Below are 18,516 nucleotides of genomic sequence, written 5' to 3'. Positions count from 1 at the left end.
AGATGAAATTCAGACAGACACAAATTCCATTCCTGGGAAATACCTCCCAGAGTGTGTACTGATGCTCCTGCACTTCAGCAGGTTGCAAACATCCTTCCTGTACCTTGAGAAAATATGCAGGCTTTTTTAATGTTTTCTAACTCTTAAATGATTTGAAAATTATAGTTAAGCAGGAACCTGAACTTGACTTTTAGAACAACACTGTCCAGTAGAAATACAATGTGAGCCACATATATAATTAAAATTTTTCTAGTGGCCACAATATAGTAGTAAAAAGAAATCAGTAACGTTAATTTTAATAAACTTATTTATATCAAAAATACATGGTAGTAATGTCAAAATACCAAAAAAATATTATTTCAACAGTAATCAATGTAACAATAGTCACGAGCTGTTATTTACATACTTTTTTAATGCTCAGTCTTTGAAATCCCTGCCCCTATTCTCTGCAGACAGCCTGTCTGAATTCACATGTGGCCACTGGTTGCCGCAGGGGGCGGGGCAGGGCTAGCAGGAAGGCGAACCGAGGAAACAAACTCAAGGGCAGAGCCCAGGCCAAGCCAAGGAATGCCCTTAGGCTTTCTTCCTGCCGACACCTGGCACGTTGGGACTTCCGGAGCAGCCCCACTTCTGTCACGCCTGGTGCCCTGACCCGTGTGTTCTCTCCGGCAGGTTTGTTTTGGAGCAGTACAACGCTCTGTCCTGGCTCACGTGCAATCCGGCCACCCAGGACCGTACCTCCTGCCTTCCCGTCCACTTTGTGGTGCTCACTCAGTTGTACAATGCCATCATGAATATACTCTAATTGGAAAAGCACTTGTTCTCTCTGGCTCAGTTCCTTCTCCCCGCAATCTCAGTCCAAGGAACCTGCTACACTCTGCAAATGCCCCACATCCTCCTCCGAGACCACTCTCCACAGTCCTGCACTGTGATTACTTCTCAGCAGGCACGTGTCATTTCTGCAGTGTTCATTACCAGAGTGACTCACTGACACTTCTCTCGTGGAACCTGGAAACTTCCATAAGCAGTGACTTTCAGCCAGTGTTACGGTGTGTGTGGCCCCAAACCACTGGTCCACAGGAAGTTTTTTTGCTGTTGGTTTTTAAGAGGGAACCAGAAGAGACAGTATCCTTTTGCACAAGAGTCTGTGTTTTCAGTCTCTGTTTAATAAGGGCAGTTTAGCCTCTGGATGAAATCCTCTAGTTACTGGTGTATGGCCTGTGGGTTACCTGAACTCCATCATCGGGGACTCGTGAAAACTAAGAACCAGCTCAAGTACACGCTTTCATACTGGGGTTTCTGTCTCCCTAGTGCTCCCGTCTAGGCTGGCACGAGTGCTTTGGTTGACTTCATACCTGTGTGTAGATACAAGAGGTCTGGAGACATCTTCATTTTGTTTATTTATTTTAACTTGTTTTGTCATATGGTTTCTGTGACTTTCTTTTAATTTTTTTAACTCATGAGGACCAGGTACAGTAGCTGAAACCCAACTCAGATCCACCATAGGATTCTTCAACTACATACCTCTGTCCTAGAAGCCGGAAAAGGAGTGGAAACAAATGGGGGAGATCATGCCTACAAAGTAATATATTCAAAACCACCCAGCAGTAGGTGTTGAGAATAAGCTGGGTAAACATTCTGCCATATTCCTTATTCAAAGTGGCCAGCGTTTCATGAAGGATAACATTTTTATACAGAAGGCAGTCAAGTTTAACCCAGAGCCATGGAGGCAAGTACCTTCATTAGTTTTATATAGTCACAAAGGAAATATATTTTCTAGTGAATTCTTACTGAAAGCCAGGTCTCTCCTCTCATTAGATCAAAAGGGACTCATGTACATATCACAATCCAAAGTGTCTGCTCATAAAATCAGTTATAAATATGGTGAAGTTTTTCTGGACCATAGGAATATTATTTCAAAGAAATATTGCAACTTAACCATTAAATTAGTACTTGAAGTTGAGCCTTCATGGTGGGACTTTTAAAAAAAAAAAAAACCACGCCTTTTTAAAGCATTACGGCTAATTGAAGTGTTTTATGACTCCTCATTCCAGGCCCGAGAGGGTTGTCTCTAAGACTCCGTCTCTCCCCCTGCGCTGCCGTGCGTCTGTGAGGGCGCCGGGCGTGGGCTTCCCTCCTGTGAGCCACTCCGGTCAGGCTGTTGAGCTCTAGTCGTCTGTGGAGAGAATCATGCAAATTTTTAAAGTTCTTCCAAGAGACTTCCATATCCTGGTTATTAACAAAAAAAAAAAAAAAAGGAAAAATGTAATAACTGATATGATTTTGTAAAAGTATTTTTCTTGAAATAATCTAACGTTTAAAACATTATATTAAAAAAGTTGTGTGGTGGGAATGTGAAAGCAGAGAAGTAACTTGTAAATGGGTAATTTTGTTCTCTGTGCCACCAATTGATGGGGGGGTGGGTTTGACTTTCACAATGTATAGGTTAAAAAAAAATCTGATATATCAAACCATTTGTATCTAATATGTACAGTGTAAAATTGACTTTAAAAATATTGCAGTGCTATTTTTTCTTAATCAGAAAGGAAAAATTCTCAAGGCCTTTTGAAGAGCATAAGATGATGAAGATTGTAAACTTGTATAAAATTATCTTGGTGAGAAGACAAATTGTAAAGTAGATATTTGTAATCTTTTACCACTTTGGGGTTGCTTTTTTCCCCAGAATTCATCAGAACTTTGAATTTTTTTTTAAATGGGCTGTTTTTAATGCAGGGGCTTTTCTTCCCTAGAAACCCAATTCTCAGCAAAAAAAAAAAAAAAAAAAGAAAAACCCACAAAAAAACAAAAAACCCCTACAAAAATTTTAAAAAAAAAAAGGCAGCAAAGGGTAGTTTTCATCTGGTGTCTTTTATTTAAGTTTTTTAAGTTAAGAAAAGCTGGTGACATATTTATACGTTTTTGTGCAAAAATAAATGAATGGCAATAGATTTTAAAAAATCTTATTATGTACTTCTGTGTGAAAAAGTCTGTATAATAATCCCTTAAATATGCATTATTTTACTTGTGAGTTTTTTACTGAATTAATCTGAAATGTACAAGCCCTGGATTTGCTACAGAGTGAGAACTTATTTTATTTTTTTTTTAATTTTTAATTTTGGAAATTCTGCAGAAATCGGAACTCTTACCATGGTTTGAACTAAAAAGGGGAAACAGGGAGGGGAGAGGGGTGGGATTGTCCAGCATGCTTGTATGTATATTTCAGAACCTTTTTTAAATGTAAAAGCTGTACATTTCTGGGAAGTTCTGAATTTCTTTTGTTTCCTTTTTTCCTTCAGGCATTTTGCAGTGAGCTTCTTTTATATATAGCAAACAATTTGAAAGAATACAAAAATATGTGAAGTTCATTTAAAAAAACTACAGTATAGCGCTGGTACAGTACACTAAAAGACTTTGATAAAAAGAAACAATACTAAAAGGCCTCCATTTTAAATGTCATTCATATATACCTTGTGAATGAGAGCTATATACTTTTACACACTTTTTTAGAGGAATAAATTATTGAATTACTGAAATGTTGAGTGGCTTTTTTCCCCCTCCATCCTGCCTTTGTAATAAAAATGATCTACACCTATTCAAAAGGTGTTAGGTATTATGGATTGAACAGTCCTTGACCAGGAGCCAGGCTCGACCTTTCAGAGTAAAATTTCACTCCCCTAGTCACCACATCTAATAGGTATTCTCAGATGGTGTTCACGTACTCCAAGGTATAAGTGCATCCCTAGGTCAGTTTGTAGAACACACACACGGCATTGAATTTGGAGCCCTGGTGTTTAGTTCCTTAATTGTTTTGAGTAGATCACATCTAACAGTGTCTCCTACCTCGTAAGACTTTGGTCAACCCTAGAACAGATTACCCGTCTGTTTGCCACTTCCTTTCTCTTCATGGTCCCAGCCAGTTTCTTTTTGATATTCCTTAGAAATAACACTTCCATCTCTCTCTGCTGTTTTCCCAGTTCCCAGGCTGGTGACAGCAGTATGCCACCTAACACAACACATGCAAGCAAGGCACTCGTGACTGCCTGGCTCCCACTTCGTTGCTCTTTCCTCTTCTGGTCCATTCAGTAGGAAAAACCACCCTAGGTCAACACCAGGATGCGGCAGAGCCTACTGTCAAAACTTTTAATCTTCCTCCAACTCTTCGGAATTGCATGATGTTGTGAATCTGACATTGTCTGGATCTGGAGCTAAGACTACTCAACCTCAGATACTTCATCCACAAATGAGGGAGGAGGGTGAGTCCATGAGAAATGCTCTGCAAACTAAAGAGCGTGTCCATGTTGTTACTATTGTACTATGGAAGAAGGCTGAGAAAAGTGGGGCCATTTTTCTGTTAAAAGATAGTATTGGCCTCTGTCTCGTCCAGTTACCACTGTCTTGTGTATAGTTCTTAGCACTCCTGATAATCTGCTTTATTTAGCATTATTACCAAGAACCATGTATTTCCTAGATCCTGATGTAATCAGGTCAGTCCAATGATCCCTGTGTCTCCTGAAAAAGCAGAATTAGGTGGTATTTTTCCAAGCAATTTATTAGCTTGGATTCTGTCCTCATACAGTGGATGACACTTTATGCAACAATTAGTGAATGTTAGATTTATTTATATAAGAAACTTTGTTTTTATAACCACTATTAAATTAGCTGTACCAATTTGGCCACAGCAGCTAAATCTCTATGAGGTAAGAAAAACTGTCAAATGGCGTTTTAAGTATTTTGCAAATTAGATGTAGATAAATCTGACGTGGCACTCAAGAACCACCAGCCTCCAGCCATTTGCACTGCTCAGATTCCACAACACCAGTTCACCCCCTCCAACGATGCCATCACATAGCTTTATGTTCCTATTTGGGAAGTCATGGAGCCAGGGATTTGTTCCCAACAAATCCAACAAAAATCTTTATAAAAAGTACACTTTGCCAATAGAAGTTTTTAAAGGCAGATTTTTCATATTATCTTGTTATATTGATGTTAAATGATTCACTTGTTTACACCCCCTTGACAAGAAAAGGTCACTTTAACAGTAATTATTTCATGTCATTAATACCTAATGAGAGGCCATTAGAAAACTCTGTTGTGCCGGGTAATTGCGTGGTTGTTAATATTTGCCCTGGGCACCTTACTGTGCTTGGAACCAGATTTACCAGCCTCCCACCACTTCACTTACAATTCTCAGGTCACCGTGAAAAAAAGTTAAAAAATAAAATTCTCAGGTCAACTTTAAAAAAGAATTTTTGACATTGAGCACTTCTGGCAAGAACTCCAAAGTAATGAAGCAGGTAAAAAACAGAAGTTGATGAGTAAGAAAGCTTGGATAAGGAGAAAGGTGCTTGGATAAGACTAAAGTGTTGATTTTTCTCTCTAGATGTTATTTTCTCTACGAGCATTAGTTACCAGGGAAATGGGAAGATGCAGACAGACACTGGGGGCAGTCTCTTTTTTTTTTTTTAAACAAGAATGGAAGTGAGAAAAGCACATTTTGTTTTAATAATCTAAGAACAGCATTTGGGCTGTTGTTACTCAACACTCTGTTCAGATAGAGGAGTTAGTCTGTTGAAGTGAGCTTAAAATCACCCAAACAGAATCGCCCAGTACTTAGAACAAGCAAACATGCTGAAATTAACAGCACTTTTCAGCGTTTCTCTGGCTGGCTGCTGCCCATTTTATGCCTTCGTTGCCTTGCTAGCAGGTTAGCCATGTTTCAGTCTACCCATTTCATGAAACCACATGATATTCAGGAAAATTGGCACCGCCAGAGCTCCGATCAGAGTGCTGGCAAGGAAATGTTTGCTGTGGGGGTAGTCAGTTTAACATGTAAGAGAGCAATTGTTTCATTTGAGCTGGAATGTGTCTCAGTAAGTATTTACAAATTAGCTCCTCTTATTTAAATCTTATTTTGTTTACTTAGAGGTCTTGATGTAGCCCTTATTAATTTATATGATTATTTACATAAATAATTTCCTATCTGCCTCCCTTATTTAAGTATGTGACTTTTAACTGTAGAAGAGGGAATGTACAGTTATACATGCACACACCAATGTGTTTCTTTCCTGTTGGTCGTATCACCGAAAAGCTTAGGAAGTTAGCTCCCTTATCAGGTCTAGGGATCAAGGTCATTTTTGTTTCACAGCATGAACTGATGACCTTCCAGTCGTTTCTGTGACACAGGAGAGTTAACCCCATGTGACAACGACTTGAGATTGGGCTGACTATGTATCTTGGTGTTGATAAGAGCAGGAGCCTAGGAAATACTTGTTTTACATAGATTGTTGAAAGGGTGGATCGCACCTCAAAAATCTGAAATTTACCAGCAAATTCATGACATTCTGCTGCTTTTGGGGTGAGCAGGAAATCTATATTTTATGTATTAGAAAATATAAGAATTTCTTTATCTTTATGTTGTTGATTTACGTTTTCTATTTCTTATGTCAATTTTGGCAATTTAGATTTTTACAGGAGAAAAAATGAGTTTTTCCAGCGTATTACTATGCAATTGTGCAGAGTAGTCTCTTAATTCTAAACCTGTTTTTTTTGTTTCTTTTTTTCGGTAATGTATGCTTCTTCTCATTTGTTTCTAACTATTTATGCGTTGGTTGTTTTTTTTCCTTGATTGATTATTCTAGCAGTTGCTGTTTTTCAGTTTTGTTTGATTTAAAAAAAAAAAAACAGCTCTTGGATTTAACAATTCTGTTGTTTTTATCCTGGCTTTTAATCTTGTTCCTTTTCCTAGTTTCCTTGAGGGTTTTGTTTTATTGTCCTTGAATCTTAATTGCCTGCTTAGTTAATTTATTTTCAGTTTTGATGATACAGGCATTTATAGCCTGAGGGCTTCTGGATTTGTGCAGCCCTCCTCAAATTATACGCAACATTCTCCAAGTGCTTGCGTTTCTCTGGGGGAGGGGTCTATGTATCAGATTCTCAGAGGTATCTGACCCTAGAAGGGATAGACACCACTGCTCTGGGACTGTGTTCAAGCTGACTGCATCCTACAAGTTTTGATGTTTAATGTTTTCATTTTTAGACTCAGTGTTTTCTTTTCTGATCTGCCTTTTTTTTTAATAAAGGAAAGTTCTCTTTGGATTTCAAGTCTCTTGGACTGTAATTGTCTCTTACAACATAATCTATTAATGATTGGGTTTTGTAAACATTCTCTAAAACCTTCAAAGCAAGTGTGTTCTAGGCTAACATTTCCAGGTGCTCAACAGCCAGCCACATGGCTATCCTACTGTACAGTGCTAGCTCGTACAATCTGAGATGGATTAATTCTTCCTCGAGTGTATTTTCTGTATCTTCTGTGCCCTGTCTGCTCCTCAACTCTGTCTCGGGCAAACAGTAGGAGTTAACATTTCCCACTCCAGTCTGGGGCTGGCCTTTCTTCTTTTGTCCTATAGTATTGGTGCATAAAGGCTCATGATGTATCCCTGTCATGTAATTTATCTCTATGTAATGGCCCTTTATTCTGCATAATATTCTTGCTTTAAGTTATCCTTGGATGTGAATATTACCACTCCTAAAGCTTTGATTAGAATCCCAGTGTTATCTATAACCAATCATTTACTACCAACTTTTGTCACTTTGTGTTAGATGTTCTTTTTCATACAAATTGTTGCGTTTTACCACTCAGCAGAATTATAATCTTTCAATAGGGTAATTTTTACCATTTGCATTTTCTGTTCTATGTTACACTTTGACTTGCCAGCCAATTCTTATAAATGCACATATGTATTATTTGCTTCCATTTACTTTTCAGTTTTTCCTTTTTGTGTATAAACTCTGCTATTTAATTCTATTACTGATAACGTTAGAACAGTCCACAGACATCCACAGTGCCCTCCATATTTGACATGAACCCATTCTAATAAAAAAAGATCTCCTTATCCGCCAGTCCCACCTCCACCCCATCCTCTCATGACTCACTGTATTCATTTCCTGGCCCGGGGAGAATCTGTGAATCAGAGCAGTATCTTTGTTCATCTTTGTCCTCCTTTTCCTCGGACACCACCCTTCAGTTTTAAGCAGCTCCCTTAGATGCAGGCTAACAAATGCAGAAGCCACTTCACACAGGAACATCTTGCCATCAGCCCCCTCAGAACCACGTGGTCCTGTCGCAGAACCGTAACATACTTGAATGTTAAGAATGAATGTGTTGATGCTGCCAGCAGACACTCCGTGTCTCTAAGGTGCCAGGCCCTGTGCTGGGGGAAAAGGCGGTAAAACCCCCACTCAGATCCTAAGGACCGAGGAGGTCGGCTTCTCAAAGAGCCCCGCAGAGGAGCGTGCGTCCCAGCCCAGCCTGGACGATGGGCAAACCCATTCCTGTTTCTAGCCCGAGGCTTCCAGGCTCTGCCCCTCTCAGCTTGCCTCTGTCCTAGGGGCACACTACTCCCCTGTCCAGTTCTGTCATCGCAACTGAGCCAGCCGACCCCTTCAAATCCTCCCCCATGGATGAGTCTTCACGCCGCTTGGTCAAGTTTCAGTCTTTGATCCGCTAGGAGCTGTTTAACATTCAGATTCCCATCCAGCCAGTGGGGGCTGGGGCCCAGAAATCTGCATTAAATGCCTTCCCCGCCCCAGGTGACTGACACAGGGGCCAGTGGGCCACATTTTGAGAAATATTTGTCCAACCCACTTTAACTTGCTACTAGGGCAATATGGCCAGGGAGTTGGCAAAGGATACCTCAGGACATCAAACTGCCATTCCTGTGTTAAGACTGGGGATATTTTTTCTCCTACATATTTGTTAGATATCCTCATTCTGCCCCATGACACCCCAGTCTGTACTGTGGATTCTGTTTCCATCTGCCAACCAGATAACTCCGCCAGGAAATCCGGTCACTCCAGAGATGGCCTCAGGGCCATCCTTCCTTCAAACGCTTGTTCTCCTCCTCCTCCATCCTGAAACCTGTGTCATCCTCAGCTTCTCTCTCTGCCCCCTCACCCGCTATGTCCTGTTGCTCACTGATTCTGCATCCAAGTCACTACGTCTCCTTGGCTGGGCATTGGGATTCTTCAAGAAACAGGACAGACACCATCCCTGGCCTTATGTAGCTCACGGTAGTAAGACAGACAGGAGAAAACAGGCAAACCTACTGTGCTCACACATGCGGGGAGGCGGTCGTTTCAGTGAGGTCTGCAGAGCCAATGGGAGAGGCCGGCGGAGGGGAGGGGCCGGCGGGAGGGTGGCCAGGGGACCAGGGTAGTGCAGGATGACGCACAGGTGTGAGCCTGTGCCTGATTCTGAGGTGCCAGGTAGGCTGGGTTCGGTGAAGACTCAGGAAAATGTGGACTCGCTAAGGGGTCGTCAGCAAGTTAAATGCTTGATCAGCTTGATCTTTTAGAACAGAATCGTGGCTCTAAGAGAGTAAACTTGCAGGTAAGGGTGATGGGTTCAGGGCTATTTAAACAGAATCAGAATGGTGACGAGGAGGTAGGCGAGGGGTGTAGAGAGTGGAGTCAAGGACGATGAGGGTTTCCAGCCTCAGCAGTCGGGTAGGTGGCAGCCCCAGGGGCTGTGGTGACAAGGAGGCTACTGGTGAGCAGACTGAGAACACCCCGGGTGGAGGGGCAGGGACCACACTGCGGCGTTGGGGGGAAGGAAGGAGGGAGGACACAGGTGGCTGGGTGGGAAAGGGGGCTGGGTGGGTGGTGGCTTTGTAATTTTGGAGAGTCTTGAGTGTGCTTAGCTGCCAGCACAGAGCAGAGGGCAACTGACAGAGAAGGGTCCAAGAAGCAGAGATCCAGCCCGAGGTTAAGAGAGCGCCTCGGCTGATGGCTTTGCTTTTTTGTGCAAACAAGGGGAACAAGAGCCTGTGCAATGGGAGTGAGGCGGAGAACCAATGAGAACAACAGGAACCAGTCTGAGACCAGGAATTCATGGTGGCACCAATCTGCCGGCTCATACTATGTCCCTCCCCTGCACCAGGATCCATCCCTAGACATCAGTTTGGACACCAAGACTGAGGTGTCTGATTCCAGAGCTAGAAACAGACCTCTGATCTTCTCCCTGTAGCTCAAAATAATTCATCAGGTTCGCCCTCAGCATAGCTCTAGCGGATAAGCTAGGAGATGGAAGACGTCCCATCTTAAGGGAGGGCAGGAGGAGAACTTCACACAATGAGGGAGGAGAGCCAGCGTAGGTGGTGACGGGCACATGGGCAAGAGCAGAGACCAACTTTCTCTGCTTCCAACTCCTGTGAAGCTCGGGCCATACTAAGAGTGTCATTGCCCTGACTACTCTTCAGTCACCATTTAGAAACCAAGATGGAGGTGGGGGACATCGTGGAACTGGTTTACCCAACGTTCTTTGCTATGCCCTCTCACAGAGGCGTGCATTTGCAATCTGTGCAGGACCCAAACAATTCTTGCCCCAGGCATCCCGTCATCTGAGGTCATCATTCTCCATTGCCAAATTCTGCTGATGCCAAGTCCCTCTCTGATTCCTCGCCTTACCTCTTACCTGAACCTCACCATAGCCTCCCTGCTCATCCTCTGCCTCCAGGCCCATCCTTTTTAGTTCACTTCCCTAAGTATTTCAATCAACATGATACACCACATCAACAAGAGAAAAGACAAAAATCACATGATCACCTCAATAGATGCAGAAAAAGCATTTGATAAAATTCAGCACCCATTTATGATAAAAACACTCACCAAAGTGGGTACAGAGGGAATATATCTCAACATAAAAGCTATTTATGACAAACCTACAGCCAGCATAATAACTCAACAGTGAAAAGTTGAAAGTCTTCCCACTAAAATCTGGAACAAGACAAGGATGTCCACTCTCACCACTTCTACTTGCTATAGTATTCAAGTCCTAGCCATAACAATTAGACAAGTAAAAGAAATAAAATGGATCCAAATTGGAAGAGAAAAAGTAAAATTGTCATTATATGCAGATGACATCATACTATATATAGAAAACCCTAAAGGTTCCACACAAAAACTATTAGAGCTCATAAAAGAATTCGGCAAGGTAGCAGGATACAAGATTAACATAAAGAAATTAGTTGCATTTCTGTATACTAAAAATGAAATATCAGAAAAGTAAAGAAACAATCACTTTTAAAATTGCATCCAAAAAATAAAATACTTAGGAATAAATCTGACCAAGGAAGTGAAAGACTTACAGACTTACATGGGAAGAACTACAAAACACTGACTAAGGAAGTTAAAGATGACCTAAAGAAATGGAAAGACATCCCATGTTCTTGGATTAGAAGAACTAATATTGTTAAAATGGCCACACCACCCAAAGCAATCTACAGATTTAATGTGATCCCTATTAAATTACTCAGGACTTTCTTCACAAAACTAGAACAAATAATCCTAAAATTTATACGGAATCACAAAAGACCCAGGATTGCCAAAGCAATACTGAAGAAAAAGAACAAACCTGGAGGAATAACCCTCCCAGACTTCAGACAATACTGCAGAACTACAGTAATCAAGACAGCATGGTATCAGTACAAAAACAGACATACAGATCAATGGAACACAACAGAGAGCCCAGAAATAAACTCACAAACTTTTGGACATTTAATCTTTAACAAACGAGGCAAGAACATACAGTGGAGTAAAGACCGTCTCTTCAGCAGGTGGTGGTGGGAAAACTGGGCAGCTGCATGTAAATCAGCGAAGTTAGAATACTCCCTTACACTATACACAAAAATAAACTCAAAATGGCTTAAAGACTTACACATACGACATGACACTACAAACCTCTTAGAAGGAAACATAGCCAAAACATGATCTGACATAAATCTTAGCAATGTTCTCCCAGGGCAGTCTACCCAGCCAATAGAAATAAGAGCAAAAATAAACAAATGGGACCTAATTAAAATGATAGGCTTTTGCACAGCAAAGGAAACCAAAAGCAAAACAAAAACAACCTAAGGAATAGGAGAAAATATTTGCAAAAGATGAGACTGACAAGGGCTTAATTTCCAGAATATATAAACAGCTCATACAACTTAATAATAATAATAAAACCAAAAGTAGGCAGAAAACCTAAACAAGCAATTCTCCAATGAAGACATACAAATGGCTAATAGGCACAGGAAAAAATGCTCAATATCAGAGAAATGCAAATCAAAACTACAATGAGGTATCACCTCACATCGGTCAGAATGACCATCATTAAAAAGCCCACAGACAATAAATGCTGGAGAGGGTGTCGAGAAAAGGGAACCCTCCTACACTGCTGGTGGGAAGGTAGTCTGGTCCAGCCATTATGGAAAACAGTATGGAGATTCCTCAAAATACCAAAAGTAGACTTACCATATGACCCAGCAATCCCACTCCTGGGCATATACCCAGAAGGAACCTTAATTCAAAAAGATATATGAACCCCAATGTTCATAGCAGCACTATATGCAATAGCCAAGACATGGAAGCAACCTAAATGTCCATCAACAGATGACTGGATAAACAAGTAGTGGTATATTTATACAATGGAATACTACTCAGCCAAAAATAATAAAATAATGCCATTCTCAACAACATGGATGGACGTGGAGATTGTCATTCTAAGTGAAGCCAGAAAGAAAAAGGAAAATACCGTATGATATGGCTTATTTACAAAACAGAAACAGACTCACAGACATAGAAAACAAACTTATGGTTACCAAGGGGGAAGGGGACAGGAAGGGATAAATTGGGAGTTTGAGATTTGCAGGTGCTAACTACTATATATAAAATAGATAAATAACAAGTTCATACTCAATAGCACAAGGAACTATATTCAGTATCTTGTAGTAACTTATGGTGAAAAAGAATATGAAAATGAATGTATCTTTGTTCATATATGACTGAAGCATTATGCTGTACAGCATAAATTGATATACTGTATGCTGACTATACTTCAATAAAAATATTTTTAAAAAATGAACAAAAGGTAAATTTAAATAGCAGTGATTTTAAAATGAGAACTATGAGATATTTTTTCTTTTTAAATAAAGCTAACCATGCCCATTGTCCTTCATTCTGAAACTTTTGCCCACCTTTTTTGCTGTTAAAAATGTACTTTCTTTAAAATGAACAAATGATGATTTTTAAATAGCAGCAATTTTAAATTTTTTTTAATATTGCCAAAACAAAGAGTTGAGAACTTTGTATTAGTCCATCTGAATTTTTCAAAAATTTGCACTCATCTATATAAAATGCCAAAGGCTGGGAACCAGTGTACTGAGATATTATAGTAGTGCTGCATTTCACCTCCCTTGCCCTCGTCCCAGAAAACTACATTGAGTCAGATTCTAAAGCCCTGTATGATCTCATAGGAAAATGTGCAATGACTGATTAGTGATGTCTGCATGGGTGCAGGAAGTCAGAGTACAACCTGGGCTGCCATGCGCTTGTCATCTTTTAATCAGCATTATTATCCGCAAACATGCATTTCTGGGTCTGATATTGAGATCCAGGTGGTTCCACGACCACAGAGCACACAGCCTGCTTACGAACAAGCCCTAAGGCAACAGGAGAGGGAAACTGGGCACAGGCACAAACACGCGCTGCAGAACACAGCTTCTTGGAAGGACCTCAGAGATGGCATCAGACAGGAGCAGTCCTGTGATCACACAGTAGATCCTGCTTCCCACAGGAACAATGTTACCATTGGTGCACCTGGCCAATGAGTGCACCCCAAGCAAATCAGAACAGGACACAAAGTGGCCCCATGCACACATTTATAAAATGTAAATAGCAACAAAGATCTTTTTAACCCTCACCACCATGCCAGAGAACCAATTTTTGCCACACTGAGGATGCTAACGCCCTTCTTCCATGTGAACGCATGAACTAACCAGGTCAGGAATGATTCACGTGAAGCTGCCTCCCCCAGGGAGAGATACTGATCACTGAGAGTCTGGGGAGGTGGGGTGGGTAGGGAGGTAGATTCACTTCCACCGTTTACCTTTGGAGCCCTTTGAACTCTGTACATTACCTATTCAACAATAAGTTTCAAAAACTTAAAACCATCACCACTATCGTTTCATAAGAGAAAGGCCATTTGCTAACCACCAATGGAAAATTAAAAGGACACCGTCACAGAATATAAGACCATCTTTCCCCATAGGGAAGAGGTGACATTATCCTGAATAAGAAACAAATGTAGTCATATTTTTGTGGGGTCTTTTAATGCAAATATATAAACTTTTATTTTTCAATATTACATTGCATGTAATTGTCTTCTTAATAGAATGTTGTTATTTGGGGGGAACTTGAGGTGGTATAACTTGAATTGTAACTGAGCAGGACCCTACGGGGCCTTCTCGGGACGGACCCCTCCCCCATACCCTCTGCTTTAGCTCCTCTCTGAAGTACCCAGATAATAGTATCTGATGCATATTTCTTGACTTTTTCAGATGCTAAAAACTACCACCAAATGGAAGAAATTAATAGCTGATGATCAGAAGCATGTAGCCCCCAGACCTACTGGAGTGTAAGGATTGATAATATTAATCCCTGTGACCCCGCCCTGTTATCTCACCATCTACCAATCAGAGAACTGTGCACGAGCTGATCACAGACCCTGGGATGCCCCTCCCTCACCTTGCATTTAAAAATGCTCTGCTGCAACCCTTCTAGGAATTCGTTTTTTTTTCCAGCTGTCCCCAACTTCTTGCTTGGTGCCCTGCAGTAAACGCTGCACTTTCCTTCACCACAACCCAGTGTCAGAAGATTGGCTTTACAGTGTGCAGGCAAGCAGATCCAAGTTTGGTTCGCTAACAGTTTTGGCACCTAACGTGGGCCCCAGTCCCAAGTGGACGTCTCACTCATGGCACACTGTTCCCCAGCCTGTGGCGGCTCCCAGCCTATGCAGGAGGTACCTGAGTGCCTTTGTTTCAGGGATGGGCTGGCATCACTGGCCCACAGCGCTTTTGATTCTGGTGGTGAAGGAAACAAGGCACTCGCATTGGCCAGTTGTATCAGGCCACCCAAGATGGCTCTTCACTTGCTCTTTGTACATCCCCTGCTGGACCAGTCCCTGCTTCACTTACATCGGACTCGCATGACAGGCCCTCCCCCTTAATTCTAGAGCCTAATCAGGAAATACCTACACATTTGCCCCTCCCTTTGATAATTTAACAAATGGAAGACCTCTACCCTTGAAGGTACTTGGCACGAGGGGCTAAGAGGACCAAACCCTTCTGCTGCTTTCCCTGGTAATAGCTGGGCCAACCTGACATCAATTTTCCCAACAGGTAGCCTCTTCATTGCCCCCTGGAGTGAGGACGGCTTCTGCTGCATCCTGCCTGCCGTCTGCCGTCCAGAGTGGGGTGCTGCTCCAGGACCCTTCCGCTTCAGACATGTAAGGTCTCCCATCTATTAAACTGCTGATGTATCTATCGCTGACTCCGGACTCTTTCTTCAGTCTTTAGGATGGATGAGCACAAGGCTTGCAGGCCTGTGGGGTGCAGCCCAACAGACATCTTTGGTGAGTAATAGAGCTAATGTGTGATGACTTCCCTCCTGCGTTGGTAGGGATTTTCCCTTCTAGCCTTGGTCTTTGATTCCACTTCATCTCTGATGGGGCACTGGTTGGGGTTCTCCCTTTTTGGACAGACAGGGCATTGGTTGGGAATCTCTTTCTGGGGCTGGGAACTGTGACCCTGAGAGATGGTTTTGCGTTGCATATATTTGATAACACTGGTCGTGAATAACTGGTTGTAAGTAATCAGAGCTCTGTTTCATCTTAGAGTTCTGCTACGGTGTATTTTTCAAAACTGGGAGAACTTCAGCTAGGCTCCCATCAATGAAAGAAAATGATATTTTATTGTAACATGGTGTGGCCTCAGTACTCCATGAGATCTAGAGAAGAATGGCCCCGAATGGCTCTGCTATTATATCAAAGCCTTTTGCAATTGCTCTGGGTTTTATCTTGGGGGTGGGGAGTGGTGTGAGTGTGTGTGTCTTGGTACCTTAGTCCAAATCGTGTTCTCTCTTCCTGGTTTTGCTGAAAGTGAGGTATCTAAATGTGAGCCAATGAGATTATATATATATATATATATATATATAAATTGTCTATTACTGTTACTTGTTTAAACTGAATCTACTATTCAGAAACCTGGGGCGGGGGTCGTGGTGGGGGGAGGTGTAATTGCTGGAAATGGCCAAGATAGCTGGGTTCTGTATAAGGCAGTTTTCAAGGAGAAATCTGCATTTCTCTTCCGTGCATTTGAGATGTAAGGGAACTACTTGGGCTTCCAAGGGAAAAAAAAATAGGCTTTTTTAAACTCAAGCAGAAAAATTAAGATAACTGGTTCTGTCTTATATAAAAATTAACTTGTAAATGAGCTCTATTTAATTGACTTAAAGTGCTTACAAATTAAATACTTCTAAGTAGATGCTAGCCAGAACAAATTTCAGGTTCACATGATTCTAGGAAAAATATCCCATAATAAGTAATATTAAAGCTAGCTGAAGCTTATTGGTTTAATCAATACAGACATGTCCTTTATTGTACCTGAAGTAAACATAAGTTTGTTATTTCTGTTGTAGAGTCTGCTGGGGGAATAAAAAAAAAGCAGTAATTTCATTCCAAAGCTGGTTGTTTCTGGATGGCAAAATAAAAACAAACTAATATGGCTAAAGAAAGTTCTGGAAAGTTTGTAGAAAGGGAGCCCTGAAAAGAGTTTTGTGCATGGTTTGGCTGAAATTAGATTAAAGTTAATTAGGTAAAAGGATTTTGTTATTAAAAGTAGGCTGGTGCAGGACTAGATTTCGTTTCTTTCTGTTAAAAAAAAACACATTTACTTAGAATGCTGATAACAAATTGTGTGAACTTCTTTGCCTTTGCTTTTGAAAAGTTTTGTCACTTTGGTTAAGTGAATAAATATTCACAGCTACCTTTGATCTTACCTGACCAAGTTGTTCGGAAATTTTTTGATATTTTGACAAACTTCCTATCAAATTTTAATTAAAGTTCTTATTTTTTCTTTTTTATTACAGTATAGCTGATTTACAATGTTGTGTTAGTTTCTGGTGTACAGCATAGTGATTCATACATACATATATTCTTCTCCATTATAGGTTATTACAAGATACTGAATATAGTTCCCTATGCCATACAGTAAGACCTCGTTGTTTATCTATGCTATACACAGCAGCCAGTATCTGCATATCCCAAACCCCTGATTTATCCCTCCCCCTCCTTTCCCCTTTGGTAACTTAGATAACTTTATTTTCTATGTCTATGAGTCTGTTTTGTAAATAAGTTGATTTGTGTCATTTTTTTAAGATTCCACATATAAGTGATATGATATTTATCTTTGTCTGACTTACTTCACTTAGTATAATAATCTCTAGGTCCATCCATGTTGCTGCAAATATCATTATTTTATTCTTTTCTATGGCTGAGTAGTATTCCACTGTACAAATATACCACAACTTTTTTAACCAGTCATCTGTTGATGAACATGCCTTGGCTAGCCATGCCTTGGCTATTGTATATAGTGCTGCTATGAACACTTGGGGTGCATGTATCTTTTCAAATTAGAGCTTCCTCCTGATATATGTCCAGGAGTGGAACTGCTGGATCATATGATAAGTCTGTTTCTAGTTTTTAAGGAACCTCCATGCTGTTATCTATAGTGGCTACACCAAATTACATTCCCACCAGCAGTGTAGGAGGGTTCCCTTTTCTCCACACCCTCTCTAGCATTTGTCATTTGTGGACTTTTTAATGATGGTCATTCTGACCAATGTGAGGTGATATCTCATTGTAGTTTTGATTTGCATTTCTGTGATAATTAGTGCTAGTGAGCATCTTTTCATGTGCCTATTAGCTATTTGTATGTCTTCATTGAAGAAGTTTTTTTCTAGGTCTTCTGCCCATTTTTTGACTGAGTTGTTTTGTTACTGAGTTGTATGAGCTGTCTGTATATTCTGGAAGTTAAGCCCTTGTCAGTCCCATCATTGGCAAACATTTTCTCCTGTTGCTTAGGTTGTCTTTTTGTTCTGTTTATGATTTCCTTTTCTGTGCAAAATCTTGTCAGTTTAATTAGGTTGCATTTATTTATTTTTGCTTTTATTTCTATTGCCTGGGTAAACTGGCCCAGAAAACATCACTATAGTTTATCTCAGAGAATATTTTGCCTATGTTTCTTCTAGGAGATTTACAGTGTACTGTCTTCCATTGAAGTCTTTGTCAATTTGAATTTATTTTTGTGTATGGTGTGAGGGAGTGTTCTAACTTCACGGATTTACATGTGGCTTTCCAGCTTTCCTAATTAAAGTTCTTTTGATTTCAGCTAACTTTGGGATGCTTCAGAGGGCCCCTGAGGCAACTTAGAAATTTTTTAACTAGGATTATTTGGTGTGTTAAATTACACAGGAAGCATTTTCAAATGAGTGATAAGCCTCCTCATATTATATGGTATGGATAAACGTTGTTAGTATAGACACTCTGGAAACTATGAAGTTTCTAAGATTTAGGTATGTCCTGGTATAACGCTGTCAGTCATAATTCTAGGTGTTATCTTAAAATGTTGTGTGTCACAG

At 40.7% G+C, this 18,516-nt stretch overlaps 1 protein-coding gene across 2 annotated transcripts in view; it reads left to right on the top strand.

The window, feature by feature from the left end:
- Nucleotides 1-3,533, top strand: part of MED13L (mediator complex subunit 13L) — a 252,919-nt gene extending 249,386 nt beyond the window's left edge. For both annotated transcript variants that reach the window (XM_072953229.1, XM_072953230.1), the window contains exon 31: nt 673-3,533. In XM_072953229.1, the coding sequence (XP_072809330.1) occupies nt 673-805 (133 nt within the window). In that variant the 3' untranslated portion in view covers nt 806-3,533. The remainder of the gene's footprint in view (nt 1-672) is intronic.
- The last annotated feature ends 14,983 nt before the right edge of the window (nt 3,534-18,516 follow it).

Source organism: Vicugna pacos, chromosome 32, assembly GCF_048564905.1.
Source record: "Vicugna pacos chromosome 32, VicPac4, whole genome shotgun sequence".
In the NCBI taxonomy this organism is placed as follows: Eukaryota; Metazoa; Chordata; class Mammalia; order Artiodactyla; family Camelidae; genus Vicugna; species Vicugna pacos.
Note: the sequence above shows the minus strand (reverse complement) of the source record. Positions and strands in the feature narration are given on the sequence as shown.